At 49.3% G+C, this 21961-nt stretch overlaps 1 protein-coding gene across 2 annotated transcripts in view; it reads right to left on the reverse strand.

The window, feature by feature from the left end:
- The window catches only part of PLXNA4 (plexin A4), a 413941-nt gene that overhangs the window by 149913 nt on the left and 242067 nt on the right, over window positions 1-21961 (reverse strand). For both annotated transcript variants that reach the window (XM_070423914.1, XM_070423915.1), the window contains exon 4: window positions 1026-1157. In XM_070423914.1, coding sequence (XP_070280015.1) covers window positions 1026-1157 — 132 coding nt within the window. The remainder of the gene's footprint in view (window positions 1-1025; window positions 1158-21961) is intronic.

Below are 21961 nucleotides of genomic sequence, written 5' to 3' on the forward strand. Positions count from 1 at the left end.
TGTGGGTGGCATAATGTGGTATTTATCTCCCTCACTGTGCAGTGAGGGGACAGGAGGAACAATCCCGACTCTGTGAGCAGGGTCCTCTGGGGAGTTCAGGCCTCACTAATGAAGATGAATAAGAGGGGGGAATCTACCCTTCATGGTTGCTGCCTTTGCCACATACATATTCATGGGCTGACGGGACAGCTCCTAGGAATGACTCATCCCACATAGAGGTAACAGGGTCAGAGGTATGGCAGTGCCAATCCACACTTGGGGTGTGTGTGTCTTGTGGGGTGGGTGTGTCTGTGGGCAGTGACTTAGGGCACTCCAGGAAATACTCTTAAATATATGGAATTTCCCAGGCGAAATTTGTTCCTTTGCCCGCTGTAGCCATAGAGTCTCATTATGACCTGAAGAACTTAGTTCTAGCTGAGTTCCAGAAGCAAGCCCAATACTGCTCCTTCTAACCAGTATCAGCTAACAGTAATCCTTGCACCATATCATCCTGCCTGGTGTCGCCTTATGGAAGTTGTTGGAGGTCCCATGTGAGAGCTAAAGGCACACCAGGAGGCTGAGGACATGCCCTTATTTTCTGAATCTCCTTCCATCTGGTTCTTCCATGATGTTCCCTCAACTAGGATTTTTAGGAAACAAATCCTTGCCCACCATAGACGTCCAGAGTTTAGGAAGGTGACCTTGGTAGGAGAGTATACAGTGTGTAGGGAAATATGGACCAAAAACTAGGGCATCTGCACCTGGTGTCTTCAGGAAAGAGTCAATGTTGACCCAGAACCTATACACACCATCATTTTGAGGTTAGTGGGTTTGGTCTAGACTCGCAGATATTTTGATGTTTGAAATGTTTTGTTCCCTGTTTCAGCGCACTCAGCCTCAGTCCTCAGGCAGCATAACCGAAAGAATACACACTGAGCCGTACATCAAATCCCCTCCCTGCAACCAGCCTCCTGTAGCTTCCTGCTGAGCCACAGGCTAGTACTTAGCTGCAAGACAAATGTCTAACAGAGCTCAGAGAGCCTTACCTGCCTTTCTGACATGATGTAGAGCTGCTCGTGGTCCTTGGAGAAGGCCATATCCCGGAGCACAGGGCCCGGCTCCACCACCTGCACCGTCTCATACTGGAGGGCGTTGCCCCTGGGTCCATCCACCCGGATCTGCGGAGAGAGGGGAGGAGAGCAGAGGTGAGTTCAGATCCTGCCCTGTTCACAGTGGCACTTCAGCCACGAGACCCTCCGACAGCCTGGGCAGAGGCAGTGAGCTCTGTCTCCACAGTGCCCAGAGGCCAGGCCCAAAAGAGCAGGAGTGACACCGCTCACCACGGCCTCATGCTGGGAATGGCAAAAAGAGGGGACTGGGGGACCACACCACGCTTCACCAAAAACCGGAGTTCTTTTCTTTGGTTCCCTGTGGCTCAGGTAAGTTTTGGAGAAGAGGATGGTGCTGGCAGTGGGGAGTGGGTCTGGGATTGGGGAAGCTGCCTCAGAGCAGAGTGTCATTCTGTAACAGAAAGGCAATAAATAGTATTGGCCACATTTGCGAACAGAAAATATGTGGGTGAAACAACATGAGCTGATTCTTAGACATTGGTACCCAGCTATCCCTGTGGTGCCTTGGAGGGAACCAGGTGAGGAGAACCCAGAAGTTTTACACTGAGTGGGCTTGTTCTGGCCATTGAACCAGTGGCTCATGTCTCAGATTTTGGTGTAGATGCAGGGTCTTGAAACCTCCTAGAGGTGCTATTTGTGTCCCCAGGGAAAGGGGTGTGGACATTCCAGGAAAACGTGCTTCGGGCATGAGTCATCCTCAGTCTTCCCAGAACAAGAACACTTAGCAGATAGATTGTCCTGGCCCATCCACAGGTCCTTCCTGGAACTGCTTGGACAACGTGGGGACAGCCAGGAAAGAGCTTTGCCCATATCCCCCATGACGGAGGACAGGTCTAGAAAAGCTGGCTCCTACTCTAGAATCAGAATCATCACACGTTTGAGCTGATAGATTTGATAGGGTCACTACCCAGTGCTGAGAGGGCCACCCACATAAGTCAGGACTAAACACTGTCAACAATGTGAGAAGGATGAGGGGAGCAGGAAGGGAAACAGGAGAGGCGAGAGCTAGGAGATCACCAAACTTGATTAGATACCATGTAAGGCTCTGTAAAAACAAAACAAAACAAACAAACAAAAAAAACCACTAAAGAAAAAATTACATTCCAAATATCCCCACTACGTACTCTTATTTTTAATTTTCAGTATTTAATTTTTGACCTCTTATAAGATGAAGGAGAACAGGAGAGCTATTCAGAGGAACTAAATTATAGCAGGGACACCACATTAATGGCAACTACCCCATCAAGTCACCTGAAAGGTGGCTGCCTCTCGTTTCTGTTGCATTCACTGAACTCTGACACCAGGGTACTTCGTGATTCACACGTGTGATTTTAGGTTTGTCCCAGGCTCCGTCTGTTTATTTGTTTTACTCTTAAGCATTATTTTTAAGCCCTTCCTAGACAACAGGGAGATGGTTTTTCATATAATTCCTTATTGACATAACCTCTCAATCTTATGACTTTAGTGCTGATTTGTCATGTCCTGCATGACCCCTCCAGCACCCATTCTACCCTCTCTCACCTTTGAGGTGGGATTGGACCCACTCCCTGCTTGCTGTGGGGGTCCTTGATGGTCATAAACAAGTCCATTTAATCCCACTCTCTTATCACAGTGATGGAGAGAAAGCAGGCCCAGCCAATCAACATGTGCAATCAGAGCAAAGCGAGGACTGTGTTTCATGATGGGGTAAGAGAGGGTATCTCCTCACCCTCAACAGGGTCAGAGAAACAGGAGCCCAAAGAACTGCAGGCAGCGCTTTTGTGCTAAGGAGGGGAGCTGGAACCAGGGAAGGCCAGGAGCAGAGATAGAAAAAAAAATTTCCTGAGCCGCTGAATCAAAATAACCCCAAAGTCCTATGTCAAGACTTTCTTGTTACTCAAGATATGTCCTTATTGTTAAAGTAATAAAAAGGCTTTTTCAGTATCCAAAATCCTAACTGACATACAGATCATAGATGAGGAAAATGAGACCTAACACCTGGCCTGGGCTGTAAAATCTGGGGAGAGAACTCTGACATGAGAGGCATGTTCCTCGCTGAGTTTCACAGATCCTTCCTGGGGTGTGACCTGAGGCAGGAAGCTGAGGTCACTGTCTCTGCTCTGTACAATCCCAGTGGCTTTCGCCAGTCATTCCTGACAGTGATGCCCACATACTTGAGCTTGACAAATATTGATTCTAAAAGTGAAGAAATGCATTGATGAAATTAAAACTCCTCTTTGCTGATTTCCCATTAAGCTCATTAAAAAACCAACCACCAAAAACTAGTAAAGGAATTAAAGAGAGATCTGTTTAGCTCTGAAAATCAAAATGCCTCCAATTCCAATAACCCTCCTGCTGTTCCTGTGCCCGCTCCCCCAGCCACCAGGCATCTACCTGGCCAGTTCCCAACTTAATCTGAATGAAATGGGAGCTCATGCAGAGCGAGCTGAGATTACCACCCAAGTCTGACTGCACGGTGATGGCCTTGGCCCCCAGCCCAGCCAGGCTTCACCTCCAGCTGCGAGTCACCTCTGGAGCAGCATCAGGAGAGTGACAAGAGTGACACTGAGCACCCTGGCTGGTCTCCAGTCCCCTCAGGTCGCTGGCAGGAGCAGGCTCCCCAAGGGAAGTTGGATTTCGTGCCTGAGCGATCTTCTTTATCATTTAGTTCCAACTCCCCTGCTCTTTAGGACGAGGTGATGTGCTGGATGTAGGTGGACATCCGAAGAAAAGCAGGGACAGAGGGATTGACTAGGGAGTGAGTCCTCACAGGTTGGCCTTCCCCAGGGGGACGGGATAGAGTTATAGCCGCTCTTCCACATTCTGTCTGTGTAGGAAATCAGTTTTTGGAAAGATAGGTCTCCCTTTCTTCCCACCCCACCCCATCCACTACTTATTTCGGAAAACTGAAAGAATCTCACACAAAATACAGGTAAAAGGCATTTGAAATGGGATTTGCTGAATGATGGACAATCATAAAATTTAGGTAGGATGGGCCAGTTGCCAGTGGTTGGGCTCTTACAAAAACAAGAGCAACAAGAGTGGTTAAGACTCAGTAGTGCCAGGTACAATGCTAAGCATTCTGCTTGCATTTACCTTCCCACTAAAATCGCATCATAATAACAGTAATGTGATAACTTTGCATGAGGACAGATGGTTATTAGACTTAGTGTGGTGAACACATCCTAAGTTATGTAAATGTAGGATCACTATATTGTACACCTGAATCTAATTTAATATTGTATACCAACTACACTTTAATAAAAAAACCTCAAAACTCTATGAGATAAACATTAATATAACCCCATTTACAGGAGAGGTACAGAGAGGGTGAATAACTTGTTCATGGTCACCCAGTTATTGATGGCATGGCCTTGACCCATACCCAGGTCTGACTGATTCTAGCGTCCCGGCTTCTATGCATTTACATACTACACTATTGGTCAGATAAACCTGAATCCCTTCAAGGATTGAAAGTAGATGGTGTTAAATAAACATTGCCCTGGGGGTGCCGGAGGGACCTTGTCTGCTGCTGAGTTCTTCTGGGAGAGGATCATGCCTGTGAATGAAGAAGGGGCTGTTGTAAATTTTCAAAATTATGATCCCTTATATTCTGTTTTATACCTTTCAAAGCATTCCTAAATAACAGTGTTTCATCTGACGGTTGTAAAATTTTTATGATGTTGACTGCCGGCATAGTCCTTCTCATTTTACCGATGAAGCAACCAAGACTGGGGCTGTTCTATGCCTTGCTCCAAATTCCAGGATAAACCAATGACGTTCAGGACTAGAACCCAGGTCTCCTGATTCATAGCTCAGCACGTGCCTCTTAGCTATGTAGATTTTCCAAGAGCCTTTGACAAGGTTCCACATTTACAAGGTACTTAAAAATAATGAGTCTCTGTGGGACTTTGGGCAGTTTGGCCATAGAGAAAGGGCTGAGTTAGAGACAGAAAAGACACGCTTCTGTGTGGAGAAGTGGGAACTGGGGGACTCCCCAAGCACTGGTGTTATGACTAGTCTTATTGTCATTTCTTATAAGTGGTCTGGAGGAGGGAACAGGAAAATGTGCAGAATATTTTAAGCTCTTGGAGACAGCAAGAAGGCCAAGGCCAAGGATAGAGATGAACTGCCGCGGGAGCTGCACGGGGGTGCATAGACCTGGGACTGAGTCTCCTGGGGACAGAGGCCATGCCTGTGCAGTCAGCACAGCAGCCCCGCTGCCTGGCACAGGACCCAAGACTTGGTTGGTGCCCATTAAGTAGTTACTGACAAGCATTGGTGAAGGTGTGGGGAAGAGGGAGTCCTTTCATACTATTGGTGAGAATATAATATGGTACGGCCACTAAGAAAAACAGTATGGAGGTTTCTCAAAAATTTTTTAAAAGAACTACTGTATGATCCAGCATTCCACTCTTGCATATATATCCAAAGGAAGTGAAATCAATATCTCAAAGTGATATCTGTACTCTTATATCCACTGAAGCATTATTCATAAGAGCCAAGATATAGAAAAACCTAAATGTATGTCAATGGATAAAAAAGGTGATATATGTGTGTGTGTGTGTGTGTGTGTGTGTGTGTGTGTATGTATGTATATACATATATATATATATATATATATATATATATATATATAAAATTCAACTTTAAAATAGAAGAAAATTCTGCCATTTGCAACAATAAGGATGAACCTGGAGAACACTGTGCTAACTGAAATAAGCCAGACATAGGAAGACAAATACTGCAGAATCTCACTTAGATGTGGAATCTAAAATAATCAAACTCAAAAGCGGAGCCTGCCAATTAGTGGCGCCTCTGGAAGGCCTCAATCCTGGAGGCCCAGGTTTCACACAAATAAGGCCAAGAGGGAAAGCTACAAGGGTGTTCATGGACCTCTACGCCCTCTTCCCAGGAGATCTGACTGGCTGATTGGAGTGTAGCCAGGAACTACCAGCCCAGCCCAAGGAAGCTTTGGGGAGCATGTGTATGCCCTCTGAGAACAGGGCTACCGACATGACATAGCTCCACCAACCACCAACCATGACAGTTTGGCAAATAAAATACATAGTGGGTGAGATTAGACTCACTCAAAAGCCGCCTTAGAGAAAAATTCTCAAGTCACTAGGAAGACTGGGCTGAGTAAGGAAATGGGTGGTCCTAGCAGATCTGATAGACACAACATACTGGCGGGGGAGGGAAAGTAATAGCATGAAGAGCGGGGTCAGGGGGCATTGTGGCCACCTTCACGCAGCACTGTCCTGCAGGACAAGTGTGACTGCTCTGGGGTCAGGTGGTGGTCCTTCATGCTTCCCCTCGGGACAGTGGAACCTTCTGCTAGAAGAGCCTGGGCAACAGAAACAAACACTGGCCACAGATGTGGGCCACTATACAATACTAAAAAAAACAAAAATAAACAGGTACAACTGATTTTAATAATCTATTTCTATCCAATCCAGTGTCTGCAAATGTTAGCATTTTAACATGTACACAGCATAAGAAATTGTCAATGCGATAGTTTACATCCGTTTTCTCATACTAAATCTTTGAAACCTTAAGTATATGTTTTTCACACTCACAGCAAACCTCAATTTGGACCAGTCCCACTTCAGGCGCTGGACAGCCTCACATGGCCAGTGGCTACTGGGGTGGACAGTGCAGTTCTAGATTACTGGCTTGGTGACTATCCTCCGAGGGGTGTTCTCAGCTGTTCTTAGTTTTGTACAGAGGCCCAATCCTCTGCCCTGCCACAACACCCTGTGTCTCCTAGGACGTTCAGTTTAGAGCATAACACCCCATCATCTGCACTTTTTTGGAGCTCGCTGGCTGTAAGCTCCCACTGGCTGTATGGTCGCCATCAGTCCAAGGAAGCCATAATGCACAGCGTGTGGGCCGGGATCTGATCTAGGCTGTCACTCAGCAAGAACCCCCTGTACCCTGGATGATAGTCAAACATTAGGCAACTGCTCTGGGAGGGGACCAGTCGGTCAGAAGAGTTGCTGCGGGATCAGGGTGGGGGTCTTTCTTAGAGGCTCCCAGCTGTACCAGGTAATACTGATGGTGTGAATGGGGGAGGGTGGGGCTAGGTAGTGTGGGCTCTTGGGGCTGCGGGGGGGACACAGCTAAGTGCCAGTCCCAGGGAAGTGTTTCATTATTTAACACCTGGTGAGTTATTCACAATCGTCAAGATGTGGAAGCGGGCGAATGAACATTACCAGCTGTGGCTGAGTAAGTTGGGGAGGTCCGACACACGCAGACTCCGACATGGTAAACAGTACTGCCCTGTAGGCTTGAAATTTGCTAGGACGGTGTGTTTTAAGTGTTTTCACAAGAAAAGAAAATGGCAGCTGGGTGAGGTGATAGATATGTTAATGAGCTTGATTGTGGCAATTATTTCACAGCGTCTATGTATATAAAAACATCCAGTCCTGCACCTTAAACATACACAACTGTAATTTGTCAACTGCACCTCAGTAAAGATAAGGCCACACCAGGACATACGACTGAGCATCAGTCCTGCCCATACAGGGAGAACCTCCATCAAAGAGGTTAGCGAGCTCACGCCATCCCCTCCATGTGGCCAACCAGGGACAGGCACATGTGCCCTAGGGCACACACAGGCATCCTCCCTCCCGCCCTCCCCAGCACTGGGTCTCCAGCCTGGGAGCTTCCCAAGCAGCACCGCCCCGTCCCCGCCCTCCCAGCAGCCAGCAGGCACCTCTTCCCAGCCCTGGCGCCCTGGCACGGTGAGTGCCTGCGCTGCCAGGCAGACTGCTATTAAAACATCAGCAGGGTGGCCTCCACAAAGGTCAGCCATCCGGGGAGCTCCTGGCAGCTGCGTGTTTGTTTATGGGAACATTATCTGGGCCAGGCTGTTTATTTACATCCATTGAAGGATTGAACAATAAATATCGTCTCCCAGTAGCAGGCAGATGCTTGCACTAGAGCGTTCTGGCTGCTGACTTGCTTGAAATAATTTCCCTAATGAGCAAACAGTGCTATTTATCTTTAAAGGTGCAGGCCACCCCCGGGTTCCTCCTCTCCTCACCCTGCTCACCTCCTCCCCGAACTTCCTGGTCAAGGTCTGCACTGGCCAGGTTTCTGGGCTGGGCCCAGGTATAGGAAGTGATGACGGTGTCTCATCTAGCAATCAGGGAAAGCAGGTGACTGGAGGTGCAGGGTGAGAGAGATTAAACCTGGAGGCTACTGTCTTCTGGCCACTCTGAATTCACCGAGACCCTCCAACCTCAAACCACCTGGTGGTGTGGGCGGCAGGAGGTTAGGCCTCCTTCAAAGAACCAGAGGTGGCAGGGTTTGTGGAGAGGCGCGCCCCACATTCAAGGGGTACCAGAGCCCAAGTTCGGCCTGTTCCTCACTCAGGCAAATTTCTGAAGTGCTCAGAATGCCACAGGGCTCCTGTGCAGATACCTGCAAACCAACCCGTTTACAAGATGGGGATGGTGTAGTGGAGTGGGGGTGCGGACAAGAGGAGACAGGTGAGGTGCCCAAGGAGAAAGTGGGGGGGTCCAGGCCCTGCACCTCCTCTCAGAGCCTTGAGCACACAACTCCAGCTCTCTCCTGTGTCCTGCTCGCTGTCCTGGCCTTGACCTGCCCCCTGCTGAGGCAGAGGACAGGTGAGGACTAGGCCTGCTTCTCTGCACACTAATGGGTCACGGTGTCTCTCGGGAGGGAAAAATAAAGCGCCTTTGGGATCTTATCTGTACTGTTCATTCAGTCGGCCCCAGCAACGTGAAATGCCATAACCCTGGTCACCATCGGTCAGCGCCTTGCCACACAGGCTGATAAGCAGGTGAAGGGAGAATGAGCTGCCAGAGAGCGCCAGCATCCGCAGCCAGCAGGTGCTCCTTTGTTGAATGAATGAGTGAATGAACGAATGCCGAACTCTGAGCCTGAGCTGCCATAGTTGGAACAATTAGACATACATGCGGCCCTCTCTGTCTCTGCCTCAAACGTTTGAACTCTCGAACTTCCCCTTCACAATTCTATGACGAAGTGATGGAGGGCAGGTGATTCAATTCCTCTGGGATCAGGAGGAACCGGGAAGGGAGTGGCAGGCCGGCGGGAAGACTGTCACAGTGTGGGTATGTTGGCAACTCGCTGGTGTGGAGTGAACACTCTCTAGGGAAAGGGGCCCTGTGTGGAAGTGTTGCCAGTTTGCAGGGCCATGGATGGGACGAGCTGCACGTTCCCCCTGACTCCCAGGGGCTCGAAGTGTACGTATTTCCTGCCCAGGGCAGCTCGCTCATGCCCCAGGCACTCACTTATTCAGAACCCCAAGCATCTGGGAACAAAACTGCACCCATAATGTCACCTGAATTTCCCCCAGAGCTTTCCTTTCTAAAACCATACCCACCCTCTCCTCTGGCATTTCCAATCTCCGATCCCTGCTGTTTTTCCTTTTCCCACATCCTCTGTCACCTTCTCAAACACCACGTGACTTATTTATTATGGTCAGTGTTTACCTCCCTTGCTAGAAGGTAAACTCCGCAAGAGCAGAGATCTTTATCTCCTGTGTTCACTGATGTGCCCCACATGCTTGAACCACATAGTAGGTGCCGGAAAAATAAATGAATGAACGAACGGAAATGCTCAAGCTACTCATCAACATTAATTCATCCTGATTTTACAGCGAAGGCACAGATAGTAGGGGATGCTCTAACTGGGAGATCAGCGCAGGAGAGGAGCTGGGACAGACACCCAGACCCCAATGGCCTTGGCGCCCTGTTTCACCACAGAGTGGACTCCACATGCCACAGCCCCGCCTCCTTGCCCTGAGTCCCAGGGCTCAGCGTGTGGGCAGAGCCCCTGCTCTGTGTTCACGCTGCTGAAGCTGCCCCAGAAGGGCACAACGGGGCATTGTATTTCCATTTCCCGATTCCAGCCAGGAGCGAGAGGACGCGAAGAGTGTAAACACAAGTAAGTAGACAGGCCCTGAGTGTGCACAAATCCTGTGCCCTGTCACCAAACCCTGTCAGGACAGTGGGCCCCACTGGTTCACATCACATGCCTAAAGCCGAATGACGGTCTCCCGGTTGCCGCTAGGGCTCCCTGCCATGCGCTGTCCAGATCAGAGAAACGGGACAGTGGCTTCCGTCCCTCCCCCACCTGCTTGAATGGTGACACAAAGACTAAGATACAACTTGAGGAAAGAAAGGTAGTGAAGTGATAGAAAGGGAAGTCGGTATGGTTGATATGAAGGAAGGAAGGGCCAGAAAAAGGTTCAGGCCAGCCTATTTCAAACGCAAAGTAGTGCACCCTCATGGTGCACCCTCCCGAAGAGACTCACTGGCGAGAACGCATGTGCAAGGTGTGGGTTTGAAACCTGGTGGGGCAGCCAGATGGCGGCCCTGGAGGCAGCGCTTATGCGAGCAGCCTCCACCCCATGCCTTGATGGGCCATTCCCCATGCTCCTCTGGGCACGAAAGAGACTGCTCCCACTCCCAGAAAAGCAGGTGCCATGTGCTTTACACACATCAGCTCATCCTGGTGTTTGAGGGAACACACTCATTCATGTTACAAAAGACCAGAGTCCGCTGGCTCCTGAGAGGGGGTGTGTGGGCAACAGAGCGAAGGGTTAAGCAGATGGGGTGAGTCCCATCTCTGCCACTTAGGGATTGTGTGGCCTTAGAAGACCTCCAAACTTTTTTGAGCTTCACTTTCCTCAGATGAGAAACAGAAATAACAATATTTCATTGTTATTGGTATCATGGGAATATGATAATACCCCGATATGATATGATAATACCTCACTCTTAGCAGAGTGAGGGAGTAATAGTTAAGTTTCCATAAATGTGCCCAGTGATTTCCATGGAGGCAATTCAAATGAATCGATCCCCACGGTCTCTGTCCAACTCCGATGAGCATGTGGCCTGAAGATTGGGCTCCCAGCACCTGACAAGGTCAGCTCAAGGCTGGAAAGAGAGAAGAGGATCCCCAGCTCAGCTCTGGGCCATCTGAAATAGCCTAGAAAAGGCCATGCTGGACAGAGGGCAGGGAACAGCCTGGAAGGGTCTGTGCCACAGACACTCTACCAACCTGGACCCAGAGACCTGCATGTGGCTGCCCCGAAGCTGGGGAAATTGTCCAGGAAACCCCAAGTCTGGTTCAATTCGGGTGTAACTCAGAAAGCCAGCCACCGGAGGCAGAAAGAGGAATGCGGCTTCTCGCCTATGGTTTGGAGCCACAGCAGGGAAAGGGAGTACCACAGCCTGGCCTCACGGAGAGGAGGGGTGTCTCTGAGGGCCCATCCAGGGCAGAAAGCAAAGCCAGGGCTGCATGACACTGAGGAGAAGCAGGATCCATTTCCACGAGATGAAGGAGTGGCCTTACATGGTACTAGGACAGAGTCTCAGACCCAGAACCAGGTCCGGGTGGCGCATCTCCATGCCCCTGCCTTCCCCACATTCCCTGGGCTCCGTGTGCCCTCCTAGGAGATGGGGGGTATCTCCTCTTCTGTACCCCCACAACTGTTGGAGTCACGAATGGGTTAATGACAGAGGTGTGCCATGAGTGCCAGGAGCCGTGTGCATCAGCATTTCTCTCCTGCTGGAGTCTCGCCTCCTCTGGGGAGGCATCCGCATCTGCTGCGTGCAGCTGTACGGTAACAAGAAGAAAACCCCTGTCCAGCTGCTGCGCCCACAGAAACCAGAAGCAGAGCGAGGGCTGGAGGGGGTGGACTCTGGCGCGAGCTGTTACAGGATTCCAGGCGTCCTGACAGGTCAGGTCCTAACTCGGAGGATGGAAGCTTCCATCAGAGAGCCGGGCAGAGTACAGCCTCAGTAGTTACGTGCTACCTGAAAGAGGAAGGTAGGTCCTGTCTGTGTTTTCTCCCGGGCCCAGAAGCTGCTTTCCCTCCCCCACTCCTTCACATCCCAGGTTTTAACTTCACCACAAGCTCCCACTCCTCCAGTTCCAAGCCCCAGCCTCCTTCCACCTGGGGATCAAGCCTGCCATCTCGGACCCATGTTCTCATCCTCACCCCATCGTTTCCAACTTCAGACTGTCCATTGCATAGTGCCATCACCCCCTAGAGCAGGCCTGCTCCCAGCCTCCCACCCCCACCACCTCAGAACACCTCATCTTCCTCCCCTTCCCCCCAATAGCTACTGGACACCGACCGCCCAAAGCAGCTGCACACATTCAACCCTCCACATGGTCGTGCCTGCCCGGCCCATGTCCTTGAGGAGCAGAATGAGGGAGTCCTCTCTCAGGGTCCTTATTACACCACCTCCCTCCCCTCTTCTCTTCCCTGCAGTTTTTTTCTCTGCGTCCTTTCAGCCAACCCACACCCACAGTCCCTCTCAGCCTGGCCAGGACACTCCTCTGAGGCTTCTCCATAACCCCCGCCCACTCTGATCACCACCTCCTGTCACGCCACCTGCCACCGCAGCAGAAGCCCTTACGGCTGGCGTGTGCTTCGGCCTGTGTGGACGGCTGCCCTTCTTGGCTCTCTGGGTTTGAGTGTGTTCGTTTCAGCCACGAGAGTGTCAGCACCTTGAAGACGGGTCTGCAGCAAAGTGCATGAGCACAGGGTGGTGCAGCCGGCTCAGCTGGCGTCCTGATTCTCTCATGAATGTTTGCAAATTCAGGCAGAATTTGAAAGATGTATTCCATGTCCTCAGCTGAAAGATGGGGCTCAGAATTCCGAGTTCAAGGTTGCTGTCAGGCCCATCAGGTGGGTTCGGAGAGGCTCTTACTGAAGTGCCTGGTATGTGGAAAGTCATACAGGCATGCGACTGTTGATTGTGGCTAGTCGATATGGAGTTGTGCTCAGTTAGTGAGGATGCCGACAAAGACCGTGTGATGGTGGTGAGAATGTAGCAGAGCACAGCCTCCCTACCAAGGCCCCCAAGAGCTTTGTGACCCCCAGACTTGCTTAATACCTGCTTAGTAAACGAACAAAGGAACACATGAGTTCCATCCAGAATGAAAAAAGATCAAAAGGGTCCAACTTCCTCAGAGATTCTCCCAAGCTAATTTCTCTTTGTATCCTGTTCTTAAAGAGCCACCAGCCCTCTTTCTAACACCAAGGGCCAAAGCTGCAGCAGCGAGCCCTGTGTGGTTCCCCCAGATCAGACACTAGTCAGCGCTGCCCCATGGACCATTGCTCAGCCCCTAGGCACAGTTTGCAAATTTCTTAATAAATAAATAACCCAGGGAGCATCAGGCAAGCGTGTTTCACCTCAATATCTGCTCTCTCTGATGAGCTCTGCTCTGGGCCCTTCCCCTGCAGCTTCATCCAGCAGCTGGGTCACCAGCCCTTTTGTGGGCACCGTCCAAGGACAGCTGTGCCTGTGATGCTAAGAGTAGCCTGTGTTTACCTAGTTCAAAAAAACCCCAAAGTCAAGCACACAATTTCTCCAACAGGGAAAGAAGTCCCCATGACGGACCATAGGACACCCCTCTGGGAAAGCAGGGTGATCAGGGTGGTGCCCCTGGCTTCTGGCTGGATGCCAGAGGTCAGTGCAATGCGGTGGACTTGCAAAGCCGAGACAGGCAGGGATTCAGGTATTGCTAGCCTGGGGTTTATAGCAGGATTTCAAAGTAGCCCCTGCTGCTGGGCTGTCTGGAACTTCGGTGTGGTCCCAGGAGTAAGTGTGGGATGCATGCAATGCTTTCTAAGACTCAGCTCAGCATCATTAGATGCTGGGAGTTCTCCCCACCAACTCCCAGTGTAGATTCAATGCTGCCCCGTGTGCTCCAATGGTATTTCCTGCTGGCTGTTCTTCCCTTGCCAGTGTGCAGGGCCTGCCTTACTCATCTTCCCCAAGGTCACAGAGCCAGCGAGTGGAGCCCAGACTGATGCTGAAGTTTTCTGACTTCAAACCCGTCCTCAGCAACAAGTGACATCAACGTCGGTGGTGTTCTCCACACTGACCATGTTCATCAACAATTACTGGCGCTTCTTGGGCGCGTGCAGGTCAATCCATGCTATCTCACAGATCATACTTAACTCTCCCTCTTTCCCCAAGCGTCTCCCGGCATCCACTGCTCACATTTTTTTTTTTTTAACAGCAGCTACTCCGAGAAAGAAACACTTGAAACTATTTCAAATGAGGACCCAGGAATTCATGAGGCCTGGGGTGAGGCATGTGAATGGTTTGCAGTCAGAGAGCCCCCTCCCTGAGACGCTGTGGGGAGCGGCTTCCCCGGCTGAGAATCTGGAGTGGAGAAGGGCGTCCCTGTCTGGGGATGACATCACCAGACAGAGCTCGGACGCACAGATGCAGAGAGTGAGGGGCCCTGGGGCCAGCAGCGGGTTTGGCTGTGATATTACAAAGGGTCTTTTGACCACTCTTCATCCCAGAGAAACCACAGAGACCTGGGTTTAAGCCGCCCCCGTCCTCAGCTGAGAGGCCTAAAGACACTCCTCAAATCAGCCTGGTGACCTTTGATCCCAGGGAGGGAGAGTCTGGAAAAGGTGGGAGGTGCCAAAGCTGAAGTGCCTTGAAGCAAAAAAAAAAAAGATTTAAAAAAAAATCAGTGCCCCCGGATGGAACACTCGTTCCGCCAGAAGCATGTGGAGCTAATTGCAGAAAAATGCATTTTAAAGTAAGATATTGGAAAACCATCCTCTCCGTCACCAGCCATAGTTATTACAATTATTTATACGGCATCGCCAAGGCCCGTGCGTTTCACAGCAATTAAGCTATTGATCTAGCAGCTCTGTGCACCGGGCAGAAGCCGCAGCCGCCACTCTCGCTCCCATGGGAGCTGTCTCTCAGATGTGGAAACTGAGGCCAAGGCAGAAGTAAACAAGAGCATGAGAATCAGTGGTTGGACTATTAATATTAAGAATCCATATGCTGATATAATATGCTAATGATATATTCACATATTCATAGTAGTATGTTCATTTCTCCACTTACTCTGCCCCGATGTTATTTTCAGGGCTTCACGAGAAAATATATACTGTTGTGATGAAGTTAACGGGTTCCAGACCCATTAACATGGGCTCCAAACCTAGCTCTGCCATGAACCAGCTACGTGACCTCTGGGAAATGAGTCAACTTCTCCAACCCCTCGTGCCCTCATTCATAAAATGCAAAGGCTAACAGTGCATAACAGGATGATGTGAAGGATTAATATGTTGGTAGATGAAAAGCATTTATCATACCACCTAATCAGGGCTAGAGGAGAGTTTCCCGATCTTATCACAGGAGGTCTACAGAGGACATATCTCTCATAACTCATGTCCCCCGGTTACATCACTGGTAAGGAAGAGAGGCCAGTCTTGGTGTCCTGTGAGTCTCACACTGAGATTGCAGTAGAGAAAGTAACACTCATTCTTTCTTGATGGTGCTGAGGCAGGAGTTGGACCTGGACCTCCCCCTGCCTCTGGCCTCCTGGGTGTGGGTGGCGATGGTGCTTGAACTCCAACCTTCCCCTCTGCCTATCTGCTCCACCCAGGAACATACTCTGATGTTTTCATTATTTTTCCTCAAGTCCAGAGTCAATATTAAGTTCACAATGGTTACACAAAGTTTTATTTCTGAAATGCATCTGAAGTATTGTTTAATATATTGTAAGGCTATGCTAAGAGATAAAATGTATTGCATTATGGGAGCCTGGGACCGTATGAAAATAATTCGCCTTTATAAGACTTTCTGCTACAGGAAGTTGCATGTTCCCAGAACATAATCCTTGATATTGGATGGTGTAGACAGGGAGACACTAGCAATAAAATGGCAGTAAGAACTGTGATGTTCATTTTGGCCTCCAGGCAGTGGGTATTGAGGAGAAGAATAGAGGCAGAAGGCGATGGTGCTTGAAGAATAAGTGGCCACTCGAGCTTGTCATACCTGGATGACCAAGGGAATGGCGGGATCTAGGAGCAAGTTGGGAGGGCAGCCTGGTGTAGATGAGAAGATGAAGACTGAGTCTGGGGATGTAAAGTCATGGCTAATTGACTGTGACCAGTTGCCTTTGGAAATTCAGGACTGGTGTTTGGGTAGAAGGTCATTGCTAAGGGCTTGTCTTTGGTCTCTGCCATTACAGAGGTGGACTGTGAAATCCTGACACAGAAACAGTTCCCAGATCCAGAATTTAGACCACTGTGCCAGACTGACGCCCTCACCCTCTCTTAGGGTCAAATCTGGCCCATGTCACAGATGCCAAAATATAGATTGGAAAATCAGTGGTGAAAGCGAGGGCCACAACGTCACGTTTTTCCATTTCCCTTCATGTTGTCCCAAGCCACCATGAGGGGCTCACTCAGTTGAGAAATGAGGACATTCTCCTATTTCCCAGCCCGGTTGCTTAAATAGGCTCCATGCCTTAACCTGCAAACTTACAAATAAATAGGCAGTCACTTTTAGGAACATGCGAAATACATGCCTATGCAGGAATCTTTTCTACAGTCACCACCATCCTTGAATTCCAGCGTTTGAGGGACTGTACATTAAGCATCTTTTGAGATATCAATGTTCTGATGAAGAATGGAAAGCTAACCTTTAGCATGTGGTGAAGTGAAAGATCTGGGGCTGGAAAAGGTCAGCAGATGAGTCTTGTCTCACTGGTTGAGCCTCCTGATCTCTCAAAAAGCGTCAGCAAAAATGGCAAGTTTAGATGCCCTCTCAGGTCCCTGTTATTCAACAATACAGGCTGTGTATATTGTTAGCTCCAGTTCTTCCATGATGAGAGAGAATAGGGGTGCCCAGAGAAAGGCTCATGGGGAGGAAAACACATACCAGGATGGTTCGGGGTGGAGAAATAGGGAACATTTTTGAGGAACTAAAGATAAGTGTCATTTTGCACCACAATTTTCACAATTTTGCTTAGGGCTGGTTCAGGAATTTCTCTCCAAAGTTTATGTCATTTACAAAATCTGACTTTATCTATCACTGCAAAAAAAAAACACAAATCTGCACTGATCCAAGACTCCAAACCCAGCGAAGGGCACTGAGCATTGAGCATGTGGGTCAGCCCTCTCTCCTTACAGACCTTTCCCTTTGGTCTCCTTTGGTCGACTTCATGCCAGTGCCCACCACCAGGGGTCGCTGGTTCCCTTCTGCTTTGTGGGACCTTCCAACGTTTGCCCCAATAGCTGGAAGGGAAAAAGGAGGCAATGGCAGGGAGGAAGGGAAGGGTGGGGAAGCTGAGGGTTGGGAAATCTCAGCAAAGAAGAAGATTGAACAGGTCATTACTCTCCAGGCTCCAAGAGGTGGCCCACTGACTCCAGGGCCCAGATCAGAATGTTCCTACATCCCAGGTCTGTAGACTGGAGTCCATTGACCATTATTTCTTTCCCATCCCTCAAGGTAGGCCAGGAAAAGCGGGACTGAAACACCTCTTTTTTCCTCTTCAGCCATGTAGGGCTCTCTCATGTCAGCTTGTTGTGTTGCCCAGTGAGAGAGGCAAAAAGAAGCCAGCCACAAAATTGTCTCGCGTCACTTAATTTCCTCCTGGATTTCTAAGCAGGCAATTATTCCCTCAGCCTCCAATGGACTGCAAGCACTTTGGAGAGATTTATTGTTATTATTATTACAGGCACTGCATAAGTAAAGGTGTCAGGTAATTGAGAATAATCTTATCCTCCACCCTCCCAAGCATATTGTTTATCCAGTGGAACACTGTGTTCTTGCTCCACAGCTTCCCCTCCCCAAGTTTTTCATCTGACAACGAGGATGAACAGGTCAGAGGATCTGGGCACAAGGGAGATATTTCTGTGACTGAAGCCTGGGAAACAGAGGACCAGAGCGGCTCTCACACTGGCCTGCCAGGTGCCACTTGTGGGAGTCTCATTTCCTCCAGTTCACACCATTGCTGAACATTACTTGAGCACCTACTGTGTGAAATCCCATTACAAGAGGACTCAAAGGGAATCTTACAAAGGATTCGAAGGGAATTTGGCTGGTGCCCACCGTCAAGGGTTTCTCGTCTAAAACAACAAAGATATAAAACACAACTTAGAAGGCAGTTTTGCATTTATTTTCCAATTTCATTCATAGCACACATAGTAGGTGCACAAGAAACACTTGTGGATTTCATATGTGAGCTACAATTCTGATGAGATTAAGTTATTTTTATTCACATTTTATGTGTAAATAAACTAAGACTCAGAGAGATTAAATGACATGCCTAACGTCAATATAGCTAACAAATGATAGACTGAGAGTTTTCAATCAGATCTTCCGCCAACCTGCCCTGCCCTACACACCACGTTCCTCCTGAGTGAAGTACATACAGATACTAGGCTGCGTGTGGCCATGGTAAGGAAAGAATCATTATGCTGAGGAGGGCTCTTGGCAGAATGGTGACAATATGAGCTGACTTTTAAAGGAGTAGTATTCAAACAGAAGGAGCTGCGAGGAAGAACGCATCCTGGGACCAGTGGCAGGAGCAATGGCAGGGATGGAGGAGAGGCTGGCTGTGGCCAGGGCAGAGGGACATGGTGAGAGGGAGGCTGGAATGCTCTTCAAAGCATTGGGCTTTAATCTGCAGGCAAAGGGAAGTGTAATCTTCTGATATAAGCTGACTTTTGTACAACAGAGAATCATCTTTACCCCTCTTTCCCAATGTGGAGAACCTGCTACAAGACCCGTGAAGAGGAATTTTCATCCCTTTCACAAAGGTGAGAATCTGCTTATTGTCTCAGACAACTAAAATACAAAACACTCTCCACCACCGCGAGTGTGGCTGCTGACTTTGTGTTGGGAGGTGGATCATACTGATTCATCCACTCCAGTGGTTCCCAAACTTATTTGGCCTACCGCCCCCTTTCCAGAAAAAATATTACTCAGTGCCCCCTGGAAATTAATTTTTTTAAAATTTTAATAGCAATTAAACAGAAAGATATATGTATTAATGTTTCTACCTTTTTTGTAAAATATAGTAAAGAAAGGTGTAAATTAGAAACATTGAAGTTTGAAATTATGAAACTATTTATTGAACTCAGAATAGAAAGGTAATACAAAAAAAGTTAAAACAAATGCACCCCTGGATTGCTGCAGCGCCCACAGGGGGGCGGGGGCGGGCGGGGGGAGGGTAGCGCCCACTTTGGGAATCACTGATCCACTCCTTTAAAAAAAAATAAAATAAAATTATATATATATATATATATATATATATATATATATATATATATATATATATATCAGAGAGGAAGGAAGAGGGAGAGAGAGATAGAAACATCAATGATAAGAGAGAATCATTGATTGGCTGTCTCCTGCATGCCCCCTACTGGGGATTGAGCCCACAAGCTAGGCATATGCCCTTGACTAGAATCAAACCCAGGACCCTTCAGTCCACAGGCTGATGCTCTATCCACTGAGCCAAACCATCCAGGGCTCATCCACTCCTTTTATAGCCGACTTCTTGTGTTTGGGTTAAGGCAGTGGTCGGCAAACTGTAGCTCGGCAAACTGCGGCTCGAAAGCCACATGCGGCTCTTTGGCCCCTTGAGTGTGGCTCTTTCACAAAATACCGACTTCTGCGCATGGGCCACGAAGTTTCAATCGCACTGTACGTGTGCGCCCGCACGTGGTATTTTGTGGAAGAGCCACACTCAAGGGGCCAAAGAGCCGCATGTGGCTCACGAGCTGCAATTTGCCGACCACGAGGTTAAGGGAACAACACATTTCTTCACAACAAACTCTCTAACTAGATTTTGAAAAGCTTTGACACTCTTAATATAAATGGGATCGACCAATTTAGAGTCATGGGAAATGGTGGACTTAGTAACAGCATTTTGTTTTAGCACTTCCCCGATGGGGTTGCTATGGGGTAGAGACCCCAAATTCTCACCAGCCCCCAGTCCAAGCTTTTAAACATAGATTTAACTTTGGTCTATAAAGCAGTTACTCCTCTAACCATAGCTTAGCACTTCAAACTCAAAAAGGGTTTCGTGCCCACTATTTCAGTGCTAACTCACATCTGTGTGATGAGCCAGGTTAGTAAAGTGTCCTCAGGCCCCAGCCCTTCAACAGATAAAGAATGAAACCCAGATATTACGACTAAACACATTCATGTCACCATTGTAGTTCCACCAGGTCTCTATCCTCCTGAGCCTACTGCCTTCACCATGCTGCCTTGGCGTTCACTTCCTGTTAACAATCCTGTAAGCTAGGGAGGGATGTGACCTGGGCAGGCAGGGGATTGTAAAGCAGAGGGAGATGAGTAAATAGAGTGCTATAACACTGCCTGTTGCTTGAGCTTAGTTATTTTATTTTGTGTTGTGTTGTGTTAGATTGTATTGTGTTGGGTTGGGTTAGATTTGAATTGGACTGGGTTAAGCTGTGTTGTATTGTGTTGTTTTGGTTTGAGTTGGATTGGTTTGGGCTGCGTGCTGTTGTATTGTGTTGTGTTGGTTTGAGTTGGATTGGTTTGGGCTGGGTGGTGTTATGTTGTGTTGTGTTGTGTTGTTTTGTGTTGGATGGGGTTGGATTGCATCAGTAGAGCCAGATCCAAAGTTCGCCCTGACTGCGTAAGCTCTGTGCCATTCAGCGTCCATTTGCTTTTCCTTGCCGCCCACAGTGGTTTACACAATGACCGAGTCCTGTGCAGCAAGAGCGAAGTGGGACACCACAGCAAAGGATAACACTCACTGCCTGGATACCAGCTCCAGGGACCCCCCCCCCCCCCCCCCCCCCCCCCCCCCCCCCCCCCCCCCCCCCGCTCCCTCCCTCAGCTGGCTCAGGTTACAGGCAGCTTCAGAAAGGGGCAGGAAAGAAAGCCAAGGGCAGGGGGTGGAAAACAAGAAAGCACCAGGCAGAGAGAAGGGGGTGGGCAGGTGGGCAGTTAGCAGGCCAGAGAGAATTCTCAGGGAGTGTGAGAATCCTGACTCCTGGGAACGCTGTGATCTGTTGATCTGTTTTCCCTGAGGACCTGAGGTAACCCGGTCAATGAAACCCAACCCTGAGTGGTTTTGACATAAGGTCATGGCCCCAGATCAGGCAAGGTCATAAGTTCATTCTGCTCACAACAAGTGGGACTGCAGGTGGGGGGGGGGGGGGGGGGCGCAGGGCAGGTGGGCAGGGGGCAGCTCCAGGGGTTCTGGAGTCCTTCTTAGCCAGCCAGGTGACAGAGGAGCACATTCCTGCCTCCTGGGTACCAGAGAAGATCAGACTTAGGCCTAACACCCTGGCAGGGTTCTGAAGGCAACGGCATCCATTTCCTCATGCCACAGCCCGCTCTGCTCACTAAAGGGGAAACTGAGGCAGAAAACACTGAACTTCAGACCAGCAGCCCACCTCAAGGGAAGGGTATATTAGCAATCTGTGCCCAGGAGGGCCCCACTGAGGGAGGGTCAGTGCTCACAGCCTCTCTGCTCAACACCCTTCTTCCCCCCGCTTTCCCCTGGGCCCAGCCAGGAAGTCCCAGATGCTTGCCTCCTACCTCCCCCAACCCCCACTGTAGAACTAGTGTTTCCACCACTCTCACTGACTACCTCCTGCTTCTTTACTGGAAAACAGGAAGGAAGGAGGAAGAGGAAGTCTTTTAAGAACCTCTGGTTATCATTGCAGTTTGCTTTTTCCTTCTTCTCCCCCACTCCAAGCCCCCCATCTCACCGGTTCCTGAATGGAGAAATCTAATACATCCGTGCTTGTGACAACAGGTGAGCCAACAGCTGCTGCTATGGTCTACTCTGGGCCAGAGGGGCCCTCCCTGGTGAGTGTGCTTTTTCTCAAGCTGCTCTTAAACCAGAGTAAACTCTACATTGAATTCTGTACCTCCTCTGACAGCCGGTAGGTGGCAGAGCTGTGACAGGCTGGTGATTCCACTTGTGGCACTTGGTCCTGCAATGCAGGCCAGGACTGGCCCAACTGTGTGTCCACAGGCACCCCCAGGTGGCCCACACAGAGATCCAGGGCAAGACAATTTGGGGGAGAACTACCCCAAAAACTCTTCTGAAAG

This window comes from Myotis yumanensis, unplaced genomic scaffold (genome assembly GCF_028538775.1).
Source record: "Myotis yumanensis isolate MYYU_CA2020_CCGP unplaced genomic scaffold, mMyoYum1.0.hap1 SCAF_9, whole genome shotgun sequence".
NCBI classification, from domain to species: domain Eukaryota; kingdom Metazoa; phylum Chordata; class Mammalia; order Chiroptera; family Vespertilionidae; genus Myotis; species Myotis yumanensis.